The sequence below is a fragment of the Diabrotica undecimpunctata genome, chromosome 7 (assembly GCF_040954645.1).
Source record: "Diabrotica undecimpunctata isolate CICGRU chromosome 7, icDiaUnde3, whole genome shotgun sequence".
Classification (NCBI taxonomy): Eukaryota; Metazoa; Arthropoda; class Insecta; order Coleoptera; family Chrysomelidae; genus Diabrotica; species Diabrotica undecimpunctata.
In genome coordinates, this window is record NC_092809.1 from 22,992,804 (window position 1) to 23,016,908 (window position 24,105).

The 24,105-nt window shown below is 33.2% G+C and overlaps 1 protein-coding gene across 1 annotated transcript in view; it reads left to right on the forward strand.

Moving 5' to 3' along the window:
- The first annotated feature begins 6,036 nt into the window (after nucleotides 1-6,036).
- mwh (multiple wing hairs) overlaps nucleotides 6,037-24,105 on the forward strand; it is a 182,178-nt gene continuing 164,109 nt past the window's right edge. The window contains exon 1 of the mRNA XM_072536856.1: nucleotides 6,037-6,251. Within this exon, the coding sequence (XP_072392957.1) occupies nucleotides 6,223-6,251 (29 nt within the window). The 5' untranslated portion in view covers nucleotides 6,037-6,222. The remainder of the gene's footprint in view (nucleotides 6,252-24,105) is intronic.

Consider the following 24,105-nt stretch of genomic DNA (forward strand, 5'->3'; position numbering starts at 1 on the left):
AAATAACGTATGAATTGTACTATTTATGGTTGAAAATTGCTACGTTTGAAGAAAAAATAGTATACTTTATTCGGCAAAGTAGCGACTTTTCTTGACTTGCCCTCTATTACGCGCCTCACTTCGTTCGGGCGCGTCAAGAAAAGTCATGCTTCTCCGCCTCATAAAGTAATATACTATAAATTCCTAGCAGCGTTTGATAATAAACACTGAAGATAATTTTATTTTACTATTGTAAATTGACATTTTTTCCAATTGTTGTTAGTTATGTTAGTATATTAATGGATAATTTACAAAAATAAATTCGCTTACAGGTAATTTTACACATATAAGTGCAGATATAAATTACGTGGACAACTAGTTAAAACACAAAAAGCAGTCAGAAATTACGTGGACATATTAGAAACGTTAAATAATTAAAAGTTGATAGTTGTCCTTTCAAGTTTAAAAAAATATCTTTTTAAATATTGACATAATTTTATAAAACGATACTTAATATACTAAATAATAAATGGCCTTCACGCAATACATGTTGCCTTTACATATTTAATTTATAATAATATTTAAAACCCAACAAAGTGATTAAATCAATAAAGATGTAATTTGGAAAGCTAATAAAAGTAAGGTCGTGGATTACGAAGACCTTCTGAGTGATTCAAAATTATAGTAAATAGAAATAGTAAAACATTTTTGATTTAATGACAAATAGTAAAACCTTTTTGATTTATTGCAGTTTATACAATCTGTAAATTTAGAGCCATAGTTAATGTATATTTTCGTAAAATATTTCAATCTGTGAAGAAATGGGTGACTAGAAATTTGAAGGTTGGTTTTGTAAAACTTGGAGCCGTTACCATCAACTGCCTGGCAGAAAGCTGACTTCATAAACTGTCTCTCTCAAAGAAATAAATTATTCTATGACAATATGTTGGAAGTAAAATATTTCAAGCTTTCAAGAACACTTATAAGCAAATACAGGAAAAACGTTGTCAACGAAATGGCTCGTGAAAGAAACATACTTGCTCTGCATCTTCCTTTCTATCATTGTGAACTGAACCCTATCGAATTTATATACAGTGTGTCCGTAAAGTATGGAATAAATTCGATATTTCCTAAATGAAAGGCCTTTTGAAAAAAATCTAAAATACGTCGATTTTTAAATTTAATATTCTACATTTTACAATTAAATTTCATTATACAAGGTGATACACATTACAGTGATGACGTCATCAACTCTTTTTTTAAATGTAACACCTTGTATTTTAGGACATTTTTGGATCGATAAAAATGAGCTGATTCCAAAAAAGTATAATACTGGGGATCTAACGGATATAATTTAAAAAATATGCGCTTAGAAAATTAATTTTTATTGATTTATAATATTAATAAATTATAAATAAATTGAAACTTGAAAGTAATCCAGTAATAAATACATGACTTAATCTTAAATGTTCGAATTGTAGCCTTTGTTGTATTTGACAGTAACCCAAACGTTTTACAAATTCTTGTAGAACCTTGTTTATGCTTTCTTGAGAAATATTGTTTATTTCTTTACGAATTCTTGTTTTTAAGTCTCCAATACTTGAAGGTTTCGTTTTATAAACAACATTCTTTAAATGACCCCACATAAAATAATCCAAAGGATTGAGGTCTGGCGACCTCGCTGGCCATTCAATATGTCCACGTTTTCCAATCCACTGTTCGGAAAATTTCGTTTAGGTACCTTCGAACATAATATAAAGCATAATGCGGAGGCGCACCATCCTGTTGAAACCATAAACTTTTATCAAAACCTCCAAGATTAATTGTACTGGGGAATAAATTAACTAAAGTAGGTACGAGATACCCACTTAAAAACTGAAGCTATTCTGGCCCGTTTAAATTACCTTCGAAATAGTAGGGTCCAATGATTTTATTTCTTACAATGCCAGCCCATACTTTTACCTTTTGCGGGTATTGTGTATGATGTTCCCGCTTCCAGTTGGAGTTTTCTTTTGCCCAGTATCTACAATTCTGACGGTTGACCTCGACATTTAATTTGAATGTAACCTCATCAGAAAAAATAATATTTTGAACCAAGAGAGGGTTTCGGTGGCTGTTATCCATCATTATTTCGCAACATTGTATTCTTTTATCTGGATCATCCTCGTTTAATACCTGTACAACTGTGCATTTTACTTACTTTACTTACTTTTACGTACTTTGTATACCGTTGTTTTGCAAACATCGAGATAACTACTAACCTTACGAACAGAAGTGTGCGCATCTTCTTCAAAAGCAAGTAGAACATCTAATGTTGTAACATAATTTACAGAGGGACGACCTGATTTGCTTGCATTTTTAACCGTACCAGTTTCTCGAAACTTCTTTTCAATCTTACTTACTGTTGACTGCATGATGGCTATTTCTGGATATTTATCATTAAATAAATTACACACTTCCATCTGAGTTCGCGATTTGTCCCCATACCCAATTATCATGAGTATTTCAATTCTTTGCTTTACACGTAATTCATTTCTACTTAAAATTAATTCTAAACAATAATACAGAACATTCACGAATTAATACAATTACTGTACTACTTAATTGTTATTGAATGTTACTAAAAATAATTACAGTTTACCAAAAACTTTTTTGCAGTTGATAATAAATAATTTATTTTCTAAGCACCTATCTTTCAAATTATATCCATTAGACCCGAGTATTATACTTTTTTGAAATCAGCTCATTTTTATCGATTAAAAAATGTCCTAAAATACAGGGTGTTACATTTAAAAAAAGAGCCGATTACGTCATCTCTGTAATGTGTATCACCTATAATGAAATTTTATTGTAAAATGTAGAACATTAAATTTAAAAATCGACGTGTTTTAGATTTTTTTAAAAAGGCTTTTCATTTAGGATTACGTGACTTTAAATTAAAGAAACCTTTATTAAACTAAATGGATTCTACATTAATTGCTTACTATAATCAATTATTATTGATGTAATAAACTAGAGATCAGCATACTCATTTGGCAAAGTATACACAGAGCTCTGACCTAAATTGGATGGAGGATTGTAGGCAAAAGTTGATGTAGTGGAAGTCGATGGGGTATTTGAAAATTGTACCAAAGTGTCACCTCGGGGAAACAATTAAGGGTCTATCCACCTTCTGTCATCTCCGGGTGCTCTGTAGAGGGCTTCGAATATCGCTGTCGAGAGCTCCTCTACCTAAGTCCATTTTCGGGTTATGGACTTGGAAAATATTTATCTTCGGTGTCTTGCCTTGAAAAAGGCAAGATATTTCTTACATGACAATTTCTTCGTCGAAATAAAAACACCAAGTTAAGTTGAAACAATTCTCAGCCACAGAGTATAGAAAATAAATGCAGGAAGTAGAGCCCCGAGAGCACTAAGCTCTCGGAGAGCCCGTGAGGGACCGACCTGGCTGACCTAAAAATCGCCAATATTTATATGCGCCGTTCGAGCGATAAATAGGGATTTCCAGGCCAAGAGCCAATGCGAAAATTCGAGGCGGGGCGATGTGCATTGAAATGCGTACTAGTCCACAGACTATCGCATCCGATGACAAAAGAACTCATTTCTTCATCCTCCTCGAGGATAAAGAAATTCAATTCGCAATTGAATTTCCAAAACGAGTTTCTGAGTCCCTCTCTTTAATTTTCTTTTCAAAAAATCGTGACGCAATGCCCTAAGTTCACCAGCAATAAACGAACCCAAGATATCATACTCATCATTTGAAAGTGCGCTTCGTGCTTTCGCAAGTAATTCCTCCTTATCGTCTATCTTCGCTTTTTTTTACCGGCTCACTTGTTTTTGGGTTTTTTCTTTGATGGAGTCAGACGTGCTTTCTACATTTATATTTTTCAAAGATGTTGAGAGAGCTTTTTCCCCTTCATCACATTGTTTCTAAAAATAGAAATAAAGTTTGCATTGTAATAATTACATTTACCATAAAAAAAATGCCTTTTAATGCTATTCTATTTCAGATGTCAACAACAAATGAAGAATGGTTAAAGATAAGTTATGATTTAAAAAAAAAAGTGAAATTTTCTACACTGTAGAGGTGCATTAGACGGTAAAGACGTCACCATACAAGCGGCTCCAAATTCAGAAAGTTATTTTTTTAATTACAAAGGGTTTCACAGCATGGTACTTTTGGCATTGGTAGACGCCAATTACAAATTTTTACTTGTCGATATTGGATGCAATGGACGTTGTTCCGATGGGGGCGTTTTTTCTGCTAGTGCTATGCCTGGTATAATCCAGCCAAGTGGTATAAATCTACCAAAGAAGCCATTGTCTGGACGACGACTAGCGGTACCCCACATAGTCGTCGCAGATGACGCTTTTCACTCCAAGAATATATCATGAAACCTTATAGTACAACAAATATACCAGGCTCCACAAGAATTTATAATTATAGGCTTTCGAGGGCACGCCGAATGGTGGAAAATGTTTTCGGCATAGTATCATGCGTTTTCCGTGTTTTACGAAAGCCTACCCTTCTTAAGCCCGAAAGAACGGATTCTGTAATATTAGCTGTACGTACTTTACATAATTTTTTGATGAAAAAAAAATCTTCAAGAAGATTTTATGCAACAGATAATGTATTTGACAGAGAAGATGGTAATGGTGAAATTGTATCCGGTAGTTGGAGAATTGAGGGACTTCCAGATAATAATTTGCTACCCCTTCCCCAACAGGGATCTAATAATTACTGTAATAGTGCGAAGGAAAATCGGTACTCCTGGAGTGTCACATCCCTGGAGTGTTCGATGTAGGTGGTGAGTGACATTTCCTGGTCCGCGCAGCTTCGTTCTGGTCGAAAACCCGCTTGTTCGACTGGGATCACCTGGAACAGTTCTGTACTGATTCTAATATATATAAGCCTCTCTAATAGTCTGTAGATGGCAGAGAGAAGCGCAATTGGTCTATAGTTTTTTAGGTTGCGGCGGTTTTGCCTGGCTTTAGTATGGTTATTATCTTAGAGCGCTTTAGTTCTTGTGGAATATTTCCAGTTTCCATGACGTCTGTGAAAAATCAAGCCAGCCAAACTTTTGTATGATTTTATTAGGAATTCAGGGTGAATATTATCAAATCCTGGTGCTTTTTCTGGTTTAACGTCTTTAAGAGCCTCTGATATGTCTTCGCTGGTGAAGGGGAGGGAATGCTTCGTTTCTGTGGCTACATGTTTTAAAGTTTTAAGTTCTCTCTTTACGTAGATGGTGTGGGCTTTATCCTTTGGTGCCCTGGATGTTATCACTGTATGTGATGCTACGGCGTCTGGCTTTACGGCTGCCTCTCGGCGTTTCGTATGGAGACCATTCCCTAATTTTCTTAGTAATGACCATGCCTGTCTGCTTGATTTCTGGAAGTTTAGACTTTCTACTGTTTGGGTCCACTTTTGGCTTCTAGCGGCGTCTAGGCTATACAGTAGTTCATCCCCTATTTCTTGGTCGCCAGTTTCAAGAAAGCTCTGATATAATAACTCGCTATTTTCCGACCAGCCAGGAATAAATTCTTTGCGATAGCCTCTTGGTATGTGTTTTTTGGCTACACTTAGCACGGCACCAACAAATCTGTGGTAGTTTTTGATATTAGGTGTAATCCACCCTGGGCATTTATCCTTAACTCACAATATATTTATTTACTAAGCGACGAGCGGTTTCGACCACTACAGTCTTCCGGTAAAGTATAATCTTTAGAAAGCTAAAAAATTACGTATATTGTAATTCTACTAATTTAAACATAATTACTTAATTAGGTATAGTACAAAAGGTGTCAATATTATGTTAGTTAAAAAGTCTATTTTTTTCCTTAAAAATTCTTAATCCTTAATAAAAAATTAATTAACTATAACTGACCAAAACGTGACCTTTTAGGCGGTATAATTATTTTTACGAAATTCGATCAATGAGGTGCCAACATCCCAGAGCTGTCGTAGACCCCACGTTGCTACTGCCACTGGTTTAAAAGTCTTTTACTATTTGATTATGGTAGCGGTGCATTGTATCCCATGCTGTGTTGATTCAAAAGACCAAGAAGCATCGTTGGCCGCGGTAGTAATGTGCTTACATTCGTAAAGAGCAAATCTTTAACGATTTTACCGGCATACGCTGACAGTACCGCAAGTTGTTATGTGTTGTTGATTTCTAGGGAGTTTTGAGAAGGTGATGTGATTTAGTTTTGTTATTGAGATTGCCGTTGAACTGTTTAACAATGACGTTAAGGGAACTAAAAAAGAAAAGGTGGGTGATTTATTTAGATTTTATAATACATTTTGTTGGTCAAAAATGTAAACAAACAACAAAATGGAATCAGATTAATCATTTTAAAAATATACTAATTTTATATTTTAATAAACTATCTTAGTAAGTACAATTTATTAGTGTCATGGTATATAATTTTAACAAAATAATAATGTTAAATTCCACAGCCAATAAAACAAAAATCATATATCAAGATAAAGTAATACGTGTTTTTAATACAGGATGAAAATGAACAGAAAATATTTTAGGAATTATAAGTATCACGCATATAAATTGAAATATGTGTTTGACAAAAACAATACGAATAGAGCTAAAACGAAATTCAAAAAGCAATCAGACACTATCAGTAGAAACAGAAACAAACAAAAAGTAACAAAATTTAAAGGTACTCTAAACTTTTTTGTTTATGCCTTGTTAAAAATGGACATTTTCTGTTCCGCTGAATTTGTTTCTAAATCAATCCCATCCTTCGAACGGCGCGGCGTCGCGGTCACCTAATTTTAATGTTAATATATTTGTTACCATTTTACTTAGTAGTTAGAGCCTGAAAGAAAATACAGCATTTTTTTTCGGATATGAATCTATACATATCAATTCCAATCTAAAAGCAAAACTATAAGGCTTACAGTTCGTACGTAAGATGTACGTAAGATACGTAATAAGATGAATTTCGATATTTCCTCTGCGTCTTACAGTTTTTCTTTTATACTGGAACTGATGATGTATAAAGATTTATATACGAAACGTTTTCAATTAAAAGGTTGTAGAAACTTTTTGTTTTCTTCGCTAGTATCATCCATGTATAGCAACACCTATAAGGACAAATATATTTTTTAAAATATTTATTTATGGAAATATACATTATAATATTCTTATTATTTGATAACAGTATAAACAAACTTGAAACGTCATTTTGGTCAAAAAATAATAATGAGTGGCTAATTCTTCATTTGCTATACACTCAGTTACTCTATGGGGCATTGATCGAATTAGGTGATCTATATCATATTCCGGAATACTCATCCAGATTCTTCTTATGACATACCATAGGCCTTATAAGTTTGCTGGAGGACGTGGCAATCGATTTAGGTTTCGGCCTACCCACACATTTTCGATGGATGACAAATCAGCTATCTTAATGGCCACTCCACAGTCTTTATACCAGATTCCTGTATGAACTCAATGGTTTCACTGGCAGTATGAGGTCTTACGTTATCCTGTTGAAAGATCCTGGTTTGTACGTAGGGATGTAAATTCGGTTGCAGTACTTGACCAATATATCGTCGAGCTGTCAAGTGCCGTTAATAAGAACTAGAGGTGATGGTATGAAGTTCAACAGATAAGTCTATATTTCGTCTCTCATATTGAAAATGTCTTACCCTTATGCGCCCATTAGAGCCGCCCGCGCCCCAACAAAACCTAGATTCGTCACTGAAGCAGACAATGGCCATTGGCCATTCCAATTTTGACAAGGTCTGCACCATTCTAAGCGTCGAACCTTATGCTGTGGTGTAAAAGATACAGTCCCATTCCAAGTAATCTTTGATTAACTGTTCTTCTTGAGACTACCCCTTCTGTACCTGCAACTAAATCATCTCTTACTTGATGTACACTGTCCCGTCTATTTTTGAGAGCAAGAAGTCTAAGAAGGCTCAAATCACGTTCTTACAATATTCTAGTACGTCTAGATCCTCTACCACGCCAATAAGTCCCATCATTGGACCATCTCCTCTAAACTCTGAACGCTTTTGATGGATTAGCTTTATTTCTTCGTGAAATTCCCCGTTAACCAAAACCGGCCAATTTCATGCCCACAATGCATCATTTTTCGAAGTCGCTTAAATGATCAAATTGTCGGCGACTGCAAACTCTTGGTATTTTAATATTTTCGGGTAACACAAAAACAATCCAAAATGTTATATATATATATATATATATATATATATATATATATATATATATATATATATCGAAAATCAAAAATGAATTTGGTAGCATATTTACAACCTGGTGTAAAAGGAACTCTTTAATGGTAAATGCAAAGAACACTATTTGTATGCAGTTCTACTCGCGCTGTAAGCCATCCCATGATTATAAGATCACAGTTAGTTCTGAAGAAATACCTCTTAGTGATACAACATTATTTCTTGGGAGCATAGTAAAGTAATATGACATGGGATGAAAATGTTACTAAAGTCTGCAAAACAATGAATAAGGGTTACTATGCGATCCTTTAGTTGAAAAATCTATTTAATACCAATCAATTGTGTACCAATTTAATACCAATCAAATGTTGTAGTGTGGGGAAACTCTAGGAACTCTTCTAGAGTTTTTATAACTCAAAAGAGAATTCTTAGGTTGATATTCAATATTGATAATAGACAATCATGTCGTAAATATTTTATTGAACACAGACTGTTGACTTTCCATGCTTTATATATTTATAAGTGTATTATTCACGTCAAAACTAAATATCAAAATTTTACCCTCAACTCTGACTTTCAAAGGACTTTCATAATTACCCGACAAGACACGGGAGGTTGATAAGCGTGTGAAAACACTCCACAACTCTTTTTGAAACTAGTCCTTATTTTGCAGGATCTAAATTTTACAATTGTTTGCCACTTAATATGAGAAATGAAAATAATATTTAAAACTTCAAAAATAAATTAAAATCATGCTTGATCCAATTATGCGTTTACAACCTAAATCATTATTTTGACTTAATAAAAGACTACAGGGAATGAGGACCGATGGGGTTCAGAGACGCTCTATATTGCATATCTTTTTTTTATATTAATCTATGTTTTGTTGAGTACGTTTTATGTAATTGTTCTATATAACTTGTTGATTATGCTTTATGTAACTATGTATATTATGACTTGTCCTATATCACACTGTGATCTCATTGGATTAATAAAGAATATTCTATTCTATTCTAGTCATTTTCATTTTCATCGAAAACATAATAATTTTGTTTTAAAATAGAAATTAACAGCTTTAAAATCTGTGGTCAAATTCATTTTATATTAGTCTTGATCAACAATATACGCGCCAAAACAATCAATAAAAATATTTCAGATAAGAAAGTTTTAAAAATTATACTTTTAAATTACAATTTACGTATATTCTTTAACAAAATGTTTGATTAAGTATCCAGATTTTGTTTCAAGCGAGAATGAATACATGAAAATTTTAAAGATTGTATAAAGATTTGATCCGACTTGTACCACTCTAGATAAATGTCAAAATATTTTTAAAGAAAAGTCTATTAAAAATTATGTTTTATATAAAATCAAATAGTTATTTACGATAGTATTTCTATTGTTGATAAAGTTTAAAAAAGAGGGAACATATCAAATATGAACGGGGAAATTGGAGTAAAAATTATATGCAAACTTTATGAAGTTTTAAACAAAAATAAGGACTTCATTTTATAGAATAGAATAGAATATTCTTTATTAATCCAATGAGATCACAATGTGACATAGGACAGGCCATATAGTTACATAAAGCGTAATCAACAAGTTATATAGGACAATTACATAAAACATAATCAACAAAATATAGATTAATATACGGGTCCCAATACGGAGCCTTGTGGTACACCTTGATCAAAATTGAAAACAGATGACTTCTGTTTGTATGACATGTATGTCATATGAAAAGTATGACCTTAACCAGTTCAAGAAGTGACCCCGAAAACCAAGGGCTTCTAATTTATGCAGTATAATTTCAATGTCAATAGAGTCAAAAGCCTTAGTTAAGTCAAAAAAGAGTGCACACACATACCTTTTTCGATCTAAAGCAGCATGGATATAATTAAATAATGAAATAGAGGTACTCTCTAAAGATTAGGAAGAAACCCATTCTGGCATTTATTTAAGATATTATATTTATTCAGAAAATTTAACATTTTATTGTAAATACACTTTTCGATAATCTTAGAGAGTACACTTATTACAGTGATTGGCCTGTAATTATCAACCAAACATGGGTCTTATTTTTTGAAAATTGAACTAACTACTCCCGTTTTAAGGTCACTTGGAAACTTGTCATCCTTGACAGATAGGTTGATGATGTGAGACAGAACAGGAGATATACATGAAGAAATGTATTAAATTATTTTAGTGGGGATTTGGTCAATACCTACTCAGCTGGTATAGTTTAAGGAATATACAACATTCTCAATATCAAATGGTGAGACCTCAGAAAAAACGAATGTGTTGTTAATTGTCGTAGTTGTGAAATCGTTAAAAGTATAGTTATTGAAATGTTTTAATAATGTGTGTTTGACTGATGTACAAAAATACTCACCAAATTTGTTTGCTATCTGTTTTGTATGTATCAATAATTTATTATTATCAGTAATACTCAACTCAAGATTGTTTTTATTTTTACCAGTTTGACGAGTTTTCCATATCTCCTTCCTTTTTTTATTATTATTTTGATTATGTAAATAACGTTGATATAAGGCATTTTTTGTATCCTTTACCTTACGGATAAAGTTGGCCTTTTGCTAGCCAAAATAAATCTTTTAGCTTTTTACTAAGCTGAACAATTTCAGTATTGATCGATTTTCTATTGGTATTAGTAGTTATGCGTTTTGATATTAAAGGATATGTATCAATATGATAGGAGACAGAGTTCAAAAAAGCTCTACATGCATGATCTACATCATTCGAATATGTATAAACATTTCCAAAATTCTCAGAATCAGGACTCAACAAAAGATTAGACAAACAAATCTTTGATAAGTTTCTATAAGTAGCTATCTGGGATCTAGCAGTATTGTTACTCTCAGATATATTTAAACTAAAATGAAGTCCTAGATGATCACCTAAATTGTAGTTCACCACAGCCTCATTGTATAATTGAGGAATATTGGTAAAGAAAATAATCTAGTTTCGATCTTGAAATTACACCGTTTTTGTTTGTAAATATTTTAGTTGGTTTAGTATTTTTACGGTTAAGTCCAAAACTAATCATGAAATCCATCAATATAGATTTTTCCCTTGACTCTTTAAGATAATCGATGTTAAGATCACCACGAAGAATAATACAATCATATTTAACGTAACAAATATTAAATACATGATATAATTTATGTATAAAAATATCAATATCCCTATTAGGGGAGCGATACACATTGAGTAAACAAATTTTTTTTAAGTCACATCTACAACTAATACAACAACACTCAAAGTTAAAATATTGACAGATGTTCGTGAGACAACTTGGAATATTAAATTTAAAATGAACCTTTACAAATAAAAGTACACCACCATGTATATGATCACTTCGATTATAGTACGAATCTAAGAGATAATTAGGAAAATAGAAAGAATTTATATTGTTGTCATTACACCATGATTCGGATATATATTGTAAATCCGGACTTTCAGTTTTAAGTAGAAATTCGATAAGATTTATTTTGTTTATAATAGATTGAGAATTAATACATACGATTTTTAGTTGATTGGTGTTGCCTTTAAATTTATTTGTAGTACCTAGATTGCCTAATTCCGGACTCGTAACAATTATTTCTGGTTTTTGTTGGGGACTGCTGTTAGTAAAATTCTTGGACTTGAAGTAAAAACGACGAAACATTGAACCTTTAAGCCAGATGCTGGGGTTGAAGACTTCATTTTTGTAATCTAATGGATATAAAACTTTAAAGCTTGCTTGGTACTTGGTAACCTTTATTTTCTTGCAGTAGAAATACACATTTGGAGCATTTACCTTTAAATAATTGTTCAAGTCTTCGGTTGGCGTTTCAGGATGCAGTTGATAAACACTTAAAAATCCAAGTTTTGGAACTGTCTTCACTTCTGTAGATGAATTAGAGTTAGAAGCTGTTCCAATAATGGGTTTGTTAAACATCTTCGCTGCTTCAACTGCATCTCGCACTTGTTCATTAGTGAATATGTTTACCTTTGTATTGAGGTTAGAGTTATCATGACGTCGTTCATATCAACCACTGCCACTCTTATCATATACAGATGTATGTTGTGTTGTCGATTCTGAAGACATTACGTCTGTTGATAGTTGGCGCGCCACCTGTTCCTTTTCTAAGATACCAGTAGAGGAGATTGACGTCTGATCTCTTGATGCTTTTGTTAATTTTTTTTTTCGTCAAGACATAATTGCAATAATTTAATCAATGTTTCTTGTTCATAAGCCCTTTTATCGAGGTGATGAATCAACTTACCTGTGATTCTTTATCTTGTTGTAACAGCCTATTTTTTATGTATAAGCTGTGGGTTTCATTGCTATTTGAAATAGGCTCGTTGAAAGTTTTTTCTTCACTTTATAACTCGGATTTTTTACACTTATTACACACTTTTTCACTTAAAAAACTTTTGATTATCACATTATTAATGGTATTAGGTAGACAATTGCTAACAATTATTTCAATTAATTGCTCTTTTTTAAGTTTTGCGAGCTATACAGAAATCACAGACACTTCAGTCGGCGCCATCTTTGTGTATGAAGCCATATAGCTTTTAATAAAAGTAATCAATATTGAAAACTTTGATGAAAATATTCATATGGATGCGTCTCTAATAGCAAAGTTAAAATCTGCCCCAATACAATTACGTCTTGTGACGTTGAGAGATCTTTTCCTTTCTATAGTCAAATATTAACAGATAGGAGGCGTAATATTACTTAAGAAAATATGAAAGAATTTATGATTATTTATTGCACTTATATATGTAATTTTGTTTTATTTTATTCTGATTTATCTTGTGGTCAAAATAAAATATTTTGAGATATTGCATATTTTGCCGTGAAGTTTGGAAAATATATCAAGAAATAATACCATTTCTTTTAAATTCAAATCACACTGATTTAGCCTAAACTTGACCACTATTGCCGTTTCAAACATTTATGAGGTAGCCATTTCTTATTGTAGACGAAATCGGAGGAATATTCTTAAAATAAAAATGTGTTTCATTAGAAATATATATTTTCATCATCATCTTTGGCTCGACAATCCTCTGTGGATCTTGGCCTGCTCTAAGATTCGTCGCCATTCTGTTCGGTTTCTGGCAACATGTTGCCATTTTCTGATTTTTAATATCCGTAAGTCGGTTCAACTCCATCTAACTACCTAATTCGCGGTCGGCCTTTACTTCTTCTTCCTACAGGTGTTCCTGTGGTTAGCTTTTTAGCAATCGTATTTTCTGGCATTCGTATTATGTGTCCAGCCCATCTAAGTCGCTGTGTTTTAATGAACGTTATGACATCTGGCTCATCAAAGAGCTGATACAATTCAAAATTATATCTTCTGCGCCACTGCCCTTGGTCGTTTATAGCTCCAAATATTTTGCGGAGTATTTTACGCTCAAATATTCCCAAAAGTCTTTCATCTTTCTGCGTTAGAGTCCATGTTTCTGCTCCATATATGAGGACCGGCCTCAGCAATGTTTTGTATATAATACTTTTAGTTCTTCTTTGAATCTTTCTTGAGTGGAAATGCTTTTGGAGTCCATAGTATGCCCTATTTGTAAGATTTATTCGTCTTTTGATTTCTTCGCTTGTTTTATTGGTAGCAGTCAATAGCGACCCAAGGTATGTGAAGTTGTCAACACGTCCAAAGGTATGACTTCCAAAGACTGTTTCTCGTTCCTCATTTGCTATCGGATCCTTTGTAACCAACATGTACTTGGTTTTGTCTTCGTTGATGACTAGACCGACCTGTTTCGCCGCTGTGTCCAATTCTAGGAGATATTGCTCAACATCTCGCTTGCTACGCCCTATTATGTCAATGTCATCAGCATATGCTAAGACTTGTATCGATCTATTGTAAATAGTACCGCCATCCCTAATTCGTGTATCTCGGACTGCCTTTTCTAAGGCAATATTAAATAGGAGGCAAGCCAGAGCATCCCCTTGTCTGAGTCCATCCTTTATCTCAAAGGATCTAGAATTTTCTCCCTGTATTCTAACAGTGGCTTCTAAGTTAGACATTGTCATTCTCGTTAGTCGGATAAATTTTTCTGGTATACCAAACTCATGCATTGATTGGTATAGCACTGTTCTCTTGACACTGTCGTATGCGGCCTTGAAGTCGACGAATAGGTGATGGGTTTCAATATTGAATTCTAATGTTTTCTCGAGAATCTGTCTTATTGAATGTATCTGGTCAATTGTTGATTTTTCTGGAGTGAATCCAGCTTGATATTTACCAACTATAACTATGCCCAATGTGTAAACTTGCAGCCTTTCGTAGAGAATATTTGCTAGTATTTTGTAAGCAGTTGTTAACAGGGTTATACCTATATAGTTGCCACACTGGAGCTGGTCCCTTTTTTTATGTAACGGGCATATCACGCCTTGAGACCATTCACAAGGCATGGTCTTATTATGCCAAACAAGAAGTAAAAGCTTATGCAGTGTCTGTAGTAGGGCATCGCCACCATTCTTAGCTCACTGCAAATTTGATCAATTCCTGGTGATTTATTATTTTTAAGCTTTTTAATGGCTTGGGCAACGTTTTCGATGGTAGGTGGTCTTTAGTTTGGGTTGAAAGGATTCCAATCATTTCGATTTGCTAGGGTGTTATCTGCTTCTTCGATATGATGGCCATTAAATTTTGCATCGAAAAATTTAACCCATCTGTTTAGGATTGAGGCCGTATCATTTAGGATGTTTCCTTCTACATCCTTACAGCTCCTTATTCTTGGTTTAAACTTTTTGCGCATTTTGTTTAGATTTCTGTAGAACTTTCGAGTTTCATTTTGATTTCTTAGCCATTCTGTGCTTTCCAACTGGTTTTGCTCAAATTGTCTTTTTTTTTCTTCTATGTAATCGTTTTTCTTCTCTTCTTAGGGTCCGGTATTCTTCCCTTGCTCTTCTTGTGCATCCAGCTTGATTTGTCTTCAGGTATGCCCTGTTTTTGTTATCTGTTGCTTCTTGGCACGCCTTGTCAAACCACTCGTTTTCTTTAACTGGTTTGGTTTCCCCAATATTTTTGTTGCTTTCTTAGTTATTATGTTTTTACATTTTGTCCACAGTTCCTCTACATTTTCCCCGACCTCCAGGCTCTCCATTTCCTCGTCCATTTGTCTCCTATACTCTCTCGCAACGGTTTCAATGCGCAGATTATCAACATTAATTCTGTCTTGTTTCGTGTGTTTATCTTTCTTTAGGTTTGATATTCTTCCTCTGATTTTTGCCATTACAAGAAAGTGGTCACTGTCAATGTTTGGGCCTCGGTAGCTATTGTAGCTTCTTAATATATATTTTAGAACCCATTTTTAATAAACTATCGTTAAAAAATTAATAGGAATGAGAACACTTACACTTATCTGAGGTAAGGTATACAAAACACAAAGAAACAATAACCTAATAAAGTAATCTTAACTTACCGAAAATATAATATATTTGTACCTCTGTTGAATAAGATATACTTAAAGAAAATAAATTTTAAATCCAAAATTTAAATCGTTTAACGTGTAATTTAATATACTTTGATATGGTTATAAAGCTCTCTTAGAGAAAATTATATACATGCAATTGTGTGTGCTGTTCCCATAAAACTGGAACGATAATTATATATTTTAAATTGAATGACAACAAAAACACATAAATGCATAACCCAAAGTCAGACAAGCGTAAAATAATACGCAGGTTTATTGAAACTAAGAGCAGAATATTGTAGGAGAAATTATTTTTTACCATATCCTAACCTGAAAGTACTTTAATCATTTTCTCTACTCATCAAGTAATCGGTGTCGATTGCCGTTTTTGTTCTTTTGTTTCGCGTAAAGTCCAACATTTGTCCTAGATTCTATTTCATTTCCATTAGCAATAAACTAAGAATTTTACTCTCTTTGCTTTTCTAATTGATATATACACCGTTGCTGCTTTTTATACCACCTGGCGTTTTTCGACATTTTCTATTAGAATATTTCTTATAGTATTAGTACTCTTATTTTAAGTTGTTTTGATTAACTAGAGATAATGATACCAAACGTTATTTATGGTGAAAATATTCAGATAACTTGCAAATTACAGTTGTTATTAGAAAATGCACTCTAGACGATTTTAACTGGGGTAATAAGCAAATGAAATTACCTCGTATTATGATATCTGTGTACTTGATAATAAAAGTTTTTGTGATATCTTTCAATTAACTTTCTATTAAGTGAAAAGCATTTTACAAAACATATTATGTATAACATTTTTATATCACCACTACTGCCATGTTTTTTATCTATGAAATTTTTGAGCAACCTATTTATCCGACCTTGATATTTTTATTTTTTTTTATTTTATTTTACAATAAATTTGAGCAGGGGTCGCAAAACCCATATGCCCATGTGAATACAAAGTTATATAGTGTGCAATTAAATGGTTACATTACAATAGTTACATATTAAGCGCTAACTAACTAAATAAATATACAAAAACATAGGTAATAGCAAGTGTTTAGTACAAGTTAAATGTTCAACTATGGAGCAAATGGTCTTCAGTTTATTTTTGAAAATATTGACAGATGGAGCATCTATGATCTCAGCCGGAAGGCTATTCCATATCGAGAGAGAACAGTCGATTACAGAGAAAAAATTGTCTAGTTGTTATTAAAAAAAAGTTTCCTTTTTAAACTTAAGTTTGTGGCCACGAAGGCGATTGTCATTGTCTAGTATAAACATATCCCCACATTTCCAAAGTTGCATTTACTATCCGAAACGTAATAATTAAATCGCCTCGAAGTCAACGTTGTTCAAATGTAGTGAGATTGGCCATATTCAGTCTTTCTGTATACATAGGTCTTGAGCGACCAAAAGACATCCTAGTGCACTGCCGCTGTACGTTTTCGAGAATATTATGATCGCGCACTAATACCGGACACCAAACAGTTCCGCAATATTCCAGAACTGGACGAATGTACAGTTTATACAGATGAACTGAGCTCATAAATGACACTTTCGCTTTTTTAGAAATATGCAAAATATGTTCCGACCAACTTAGATTGTTATTAATTATAACACCTAGATAATTATGTGATTTCACTGTTTTTAACACGCCCCCATTAATAGAGTAAGGAAGATACGGATTATTTTTACCCATGTGAAGAACTACACATTTGTCCACATTAAGAGCCAGCATCCAAGTAGAGCAATGCAATCAAGGTCATCTTGTCGTAACTGGAAATTTACGGAGGGATAGGAAAATAGCTTCGGAAAATAGCTTCGTGTCATCTGCATAGAAAGCTTTGCTGCATTCAATATGAAATTGTAGATCACTTGAGTCTGCTATGAATAAAAGTGGGCCCAAAACTGATCCTTGCGGTACCCCACTTAAAACCGTTCTCTCAACTGAGGAAGAGTTCCCAACTCTAACACAAAACTTTCTATCTGTTAAATACGCGTCGATCCATCTCAGTAATTGACCACGGATACCAAGGTGGTCCAATTTATATAATAGTCTTCGCTTTGGAAATCGATCAAAAGCTTTAGCAAAATCGAGGTAAATAATGTCTACCGAGGCTTTTCTGTCTAATGCTCTTGACCATTCATTGACACACCAGAGAAGATTTGTCATTGTAGAACGTCCTTTGACAAAACCATGCTACTCTTCTGATATAACCAGTTAATTTAGATAAACCAGATAATAGATTCCATTATCTTAGATATTATAGGTGTTAAGCTGATAGAACGATAGTTATTAGGATTCAATTTGTTCCCTTTTTTAAAAATCGGTGTTACAGATACGGTTTTCCATATAGGAGACAAAATATGTGTGGTGAATGATAAGGGCATAATCATATATACTGGGTAAGCTAAAGCATCAGAACATTTCTTTAATAATAAAGAAAATATTAATTCGAGACCAGGAGACGAATTATTTTTAGGCTTTGAAGATGATGTTTAACTTTTTCAGGAGTAATGATTATATTTTCAAGGGAAGAAGAAACTCATGAAAAAGTAATATTAGGCATTTGATGATTGGTGGGTTCGACAGAGAAAACCTTAGAGAAAGTACTGGCGAGGACTTCGGCAGTCTCATAGTTACTTTGGGATATATCCCCATTATCATTTTCCAGTAAAGGTATAGAAACTTTTGTTGTCAACGAAGATCTAATATACTTGTACAATTTTTTACAGTTATTACTAATGGCTATACTCTCTTCGTAGGCAACCCGAGCTTCATGTAGAGATTTCTTTAAATCATTGGCAAAGTTTCGATGAATTAATAAATCCTCTATGCGATTTGTACGTCTATATTTGTTCCACAACTTTCTTTTATACTTGATCAGATATATTAATTCCCCATTAATCCAAGGTTTTATGTTATTTTTGTATATGGTTTTTTGAAGGTATTTTGGTTTTTGCAGAAATTCACAACGTGTAAGAACTTATCCCAGAATACAACTAGATTCAATCAATCAAGAATAAATCAATTATTTCATAATCCGTTTATTAACATTAGGATTAGGAGTACAGTACTAAAAGTTGAACTGAATACGAAACGTTATGACTGCATGATCTGAGTTACCTACTGGAGAGCTTATTATGGGATGTGTTAATAAATGGGGATCATTAGAGAATACCAAGTCCAAAATAGATGGTAAATTATTGATTCTGAAACGAATCGGCTCCGTTATGAATTGATGTAAATTAGAATTTAATACAAAATCTGTAAATACATTTTTGGAAGTTATTAAGCCACTAGGTGGATCATTTATAGGCCACGAAATGTCTCTAAAATTAAAGTCTCCAATAACAATTCTCTAGCCTAGACAGTTCATCAAGTGATGCGATAAGGGACTCATCATCTGCTAATCTAGAATCACCAGGCCGATAAACACATACTAGGTGAAAAACAAAAGAGTTTTTATGACATATTTTTAAGCCAACAAGTTCCATATTAAGGACAGTAATATCAAGAGATGTAACACAGAAATTATTAGTAATTTCTGAAGACAAGTAGATACAAGCTCCTTCTCCACGTCGATTATGACGATCACACCTATATAAAGGAAATAATTATCAACGTTATAAAGACAGTCAAGATCATTTGGTGTTAACCAGGTTTCAGTGATAAGAATTATTTGAGGATTTAGGTTTTGAATGTTGCATAAAAATTCATTAAATTTGGAATTTAAAGTAGCTAGATTAGACCTGGATGACAAAGACCTCAGAATAATTTCAGAACTATACTGGAATCAGACCGCATACATGAAAATTAACGGAGAAGAAACAGATCACATAAAAATACTACGCGGAGTTAGACAGGGATGTATCCTATTGCCGTTGATATTTAATATGTACTCAGAGAAAATTTTTAACGAGGCTCTTTACGGAATAGACGAAGGCATCCTTCTAAATGGTGAAAGAGTAAACAATGTTAGATATGCCGACGACACCATGGTGATAGCAGATAGTTTAGAGGGTCTTCAGAGGCTAATGGACAGAATAAACGAGTACAGTCAACAGTACGGACTAAACATTAATACCCACAAAACAAAACAAATGATTATCAGCAAGGAGCTGGAATATAAATGGGGCTCATCTTTACATTAATGGGACGCAGATAGAGCGAGTAAAACAGTAACAGTATTGCTACCTGGGAACTATTATAAACGAACAGTGGAGCAATGTACAGGAAATAAAGTGCCGCATAGGAAAGGCAAGAACGGTCTTTAACAAAATGAGCGCCATCTTCAAAAGTCACAACATATCCCTAGATACAAAAATGAGACATTTGAGATGCTATGTTTTCTCTGTGTTGTTGTACGGGGCGGAGGCATGGACGCTTACAGACACCACTATTAAAAAACTTGAAGCATTTGAGATGTGGCTTTATAGAAAATGCTGAGAATATCATGGACAGCAAGGATCAGGGACAATCTAGAACAAGGAAGTTCTAGAAAAAATGAAGAAGGAACCAGAGATTGTGTTTACGATTAAACGCATAAAATTGCAATATCTGGGACACGTTATGAGAAATCAGCACCGTTACTCCCTGCTGCAGTCTATATTGCAAGGTAAAGTCAAAGGTAAGCGAGGACCCGGTAGAAGGAGAATATCATGGCTGCGGAATTTAAGAACATGGTTTAAGAAAACCTCAACGGAGCTGTTTCGAGCCGCAGCGAGCAAGGTCATGATTGCCAATATGATTTCCAACATCCGAAACGGATAGGAACCAGAAGAAGAAGAAGAAGAAGATTAGTATAGAAACAGAGCCAATTATGAAAACTTGAAATATCACAATTAGTGACGAAAGTTTACAATTTTCGGGACACCCTTTATATATTTTATGGTTGAATTTTTCTCTCCATTCGATTTTCTCTGTTCCAGTTCCACTCGAAGTTCTTTTAGACATTCTATTCGATTCAAAGTCTTATCGTCGATAATGGAAACGTTTTTTAAAGAGATGTTTTGTAAAATTTTCTTTTTGTTTTTCAAAATATGTTTGGCTTTATGTTTATTTTGCATAATGACCTTTATCATCCTAGGGAAGCGGTTGTTTAGTTTTTTAATCCTGAAAATATGACAGGAGTGGAGTTACACATTCTTCTTCTTCTTCTTCGTTTAGCCATTCACGTCCACATCTGAACATAAGCCTCTTCAAGTCTTCCTTTCCATTGTTTTTTATTGTACGCTACTTGTAGCCAATTTTTCCCGCCAGTCCTTTTCAGATCATCTGTCCATCTCATAGGAGGTCTGCCTCTGGGTCTTTTGTGTTGGTATGGTCTCCAGGTTAAAATTGATCTGTGCCATTTGTTTAGATTGCTCCTAGCTACATGTCCAGCGTATTCCCATTTCAACTTTAATGATTTTTGCACGACATCGGTGACTTTAGTTTTCTGTCTTATCCATGTGTTTGTTTTCTTGTCCTTAATTGATATACCTAGCATTGCTCTTTCCATCGCGTGTTGAGTGACTCTAAGTATATTCATATTCTTTTTTGTAATTGTCCATGTTTGTGCCGCATAAGTTAATATCGGAATAATGCATGCATCAAAAACTTTAGATCTAAGATGTAATTGAATTTGTTGATTTCTGAGTATATAGTTCAGTTTACCGAATGCTGCCCAAGCTAACTTTCGTCTTCTTTTTATTTCTTCAGTTTGAATTTCCCTATTTAGTAATATTTTTTGGCCTAAGTTTATATATATATATATATATATATATATATATATATATATATATATATATATATATATATATATATATTCTTTAACTTTTTCTATAACTTTATCGTTTATTATTGTCACGGTGTCTTCGGAGTGCATGACTTTTGTTTTGTTTAAATTCATTTTCAGTCCTATTTTAGAAGATTCGGTATGTAGTTCTAAAAGCATGGTTTGCATTTCTTGTAGGTCAGTAGCTATTAGGATTATGTCATCTGCAAATCGTAGATTACTGAGGTAGCGGCCATGGATGTTTATTCCCTTATATTTCCAATTTAGGTTTTTAAAAACGTCCTCCAAAACTAAGGTGAACAGTTTGGGTGATAAAGTATCTCCCTGTTTGACTCCCCTGTTTAATGGTACAGTTCGTGTGTTCATTTTCATTTAGGTAGTATGTAGCTGTAGCTTGGTTCATAGTTTCTTTTATTAAGTTAATATATCTGCTGTCTATTCTACAATTTTGCATTGCGTTTATTACGGCCGTGTGTTCTATGGTATCGAAAGCTTGTTCGTAGTCTACAAATGCTAGAAAAACTGGAAACTTGTATTCGTTACATTTTTCTATTAATATTTTTGTGGAGTTACACATTACAGTATCTAAAATATTTTTTAATATTCCACCATTGTGACTTTTCTTTGTTTCAATGTCTCCTGTAATTTCTGGTACACCCCTAACAAAAATATTCTTAGCTCCGTTAATGCGATCAACTGCTTCATTTTCCATGGTATCTGTAAATTTTGGAGATGAAGAATGATCCTCAATAGATAACTTGTTTTCGATCTGTAAAAGTCTTTCACTGATATCATTAGCTTTTTGATCTATTAGATCAATTTTTGCAAATTTAAATTAGCAAAACTTTCGATATTAGAGCAGCAGTTGTTGCAAAGGATTTTAATTACACGTAGCTTATGTCTTGTAACGCGATCTATGTATGGCCTAAATGTTTTGGTCCAAAATATTTATCTGATTTTTTGTAATAAAGAAATTTATTTAAACATTAACTAGTTTTCATAAAATTAAAACTGATTACTTAACTAAACTATACCACCGAATTATGTGGAGTGGTGCAATCTGCTCTATCAGATGAAAATGTTTCTCATGAGGTCCTGGACGGAATTTAGATCAATTTCGTAAAACGTAAAACGTAAAATCGTTGTTTTAATTGTTCCTTATCTTGAGTTTCTTAGCCGCCATAATAAACCCCACCTCCTGGATATTAAAGCCTAAAAAAAGATAAGTTTGCGGATTAGCGTTTTTGGGAACAAAAAGTGGTGTTGTTGAAGTCAGTTTTGGGTATCTCTTATGTAATCGCATGATGCTTCTAGATCTGGCCAAAGCTTTATATCGTCATTAGCATGATGTTTGTGGACACACTGAAACGATTTGAAAAGACAAATATTAATATATATTAATATTAATATATTAATACATATTAATATTAATATATATATATATATATATATATATATATATATATATATATAATACATAATTTCTGAGTATTTAAAGCCCCTCACCCCTCACTCATCCCACAAATGGTGAGGACACACCCCTGTTATATAATTGCGTATTGGACAAGTATTTTACCTGCAAATTTCGCTTTATGTTTGTATTTATAACATTGACAGGACATTCTTCTAACAGTTTGACAAATTTTGTTGTCAAAGGCAACTTAATATTATTTTGCTCTTATTAATACAAAGGCCAATTAATGTTGTGCCAAAACTTTTAGGACATATGGTATTATTGGAAAAAGTATATATCTCTATGAAAATGCAGCGTTATTAAATTTGTTACTTAGTAGACGAAGATAACGGCGTAAAATCAGTTATAATCTTTATAAATAGAAGTGTTTTCTTTTGGCTGAAATAACCTAAGCTTTTAAAAGTTCTGCCTCGTTCAACGGGAAACTATGGTAGATATAATATAATACAAGTTATTAAATTAAAATAACAGAGTATAAAATATAAAATGTATGATCTGTGAAGAGAAACGGAAGCACCTTTTTTAAACCGGTTAGTACAACCATAACTGCACGAAATTACCATTTTTTGGTAAATCAATTGTTTTTTCCCCATAATTTTTAGTCCTTTAAAAATAGTAACATTTATGCATATAGTACAGAATTATTTAATAAACCAACACGTCGAATAATAATATTAACAATAAATAAACAACATCATGTAACCTAATAATGCACGTTCTACTTATTATTCAGTTTGCTGGTACTAATCGCTGGACTAATTATTTGCATCTGACAGGACTGATGATCACCTATATGGAGAAGGAGAAACAGTTCCTTCAAACCTTAAATCGGAGATAGAAGATGCCATTGCAGTACTAAAAAACAAAAAGTCAACAGGTCCGGACAATGTACCCTGCGAAATATTAAAGATCCTATGTAAATCGGACAAACAGTTCCTTGATAATCTAGTTATACTTTTTAACAACATATATAATAGCGGTAAAATCCCGGAGAAATGGCTACAGTCAACATTTATTACAATCCCGAAGAAACCAAATGCCCAGATCTGTGATGACTACCGGCTTATAAGCTTGATCAATCATGTCACTAAAGCGTTCACTAAGATTATTCATAGAAGAATATATGATAAATGTGGGTCAAATATCGATAGATCGCAGTTTGGTTTCTGGAAAGCACTTGGAACTAGAGAAGCAGTTTT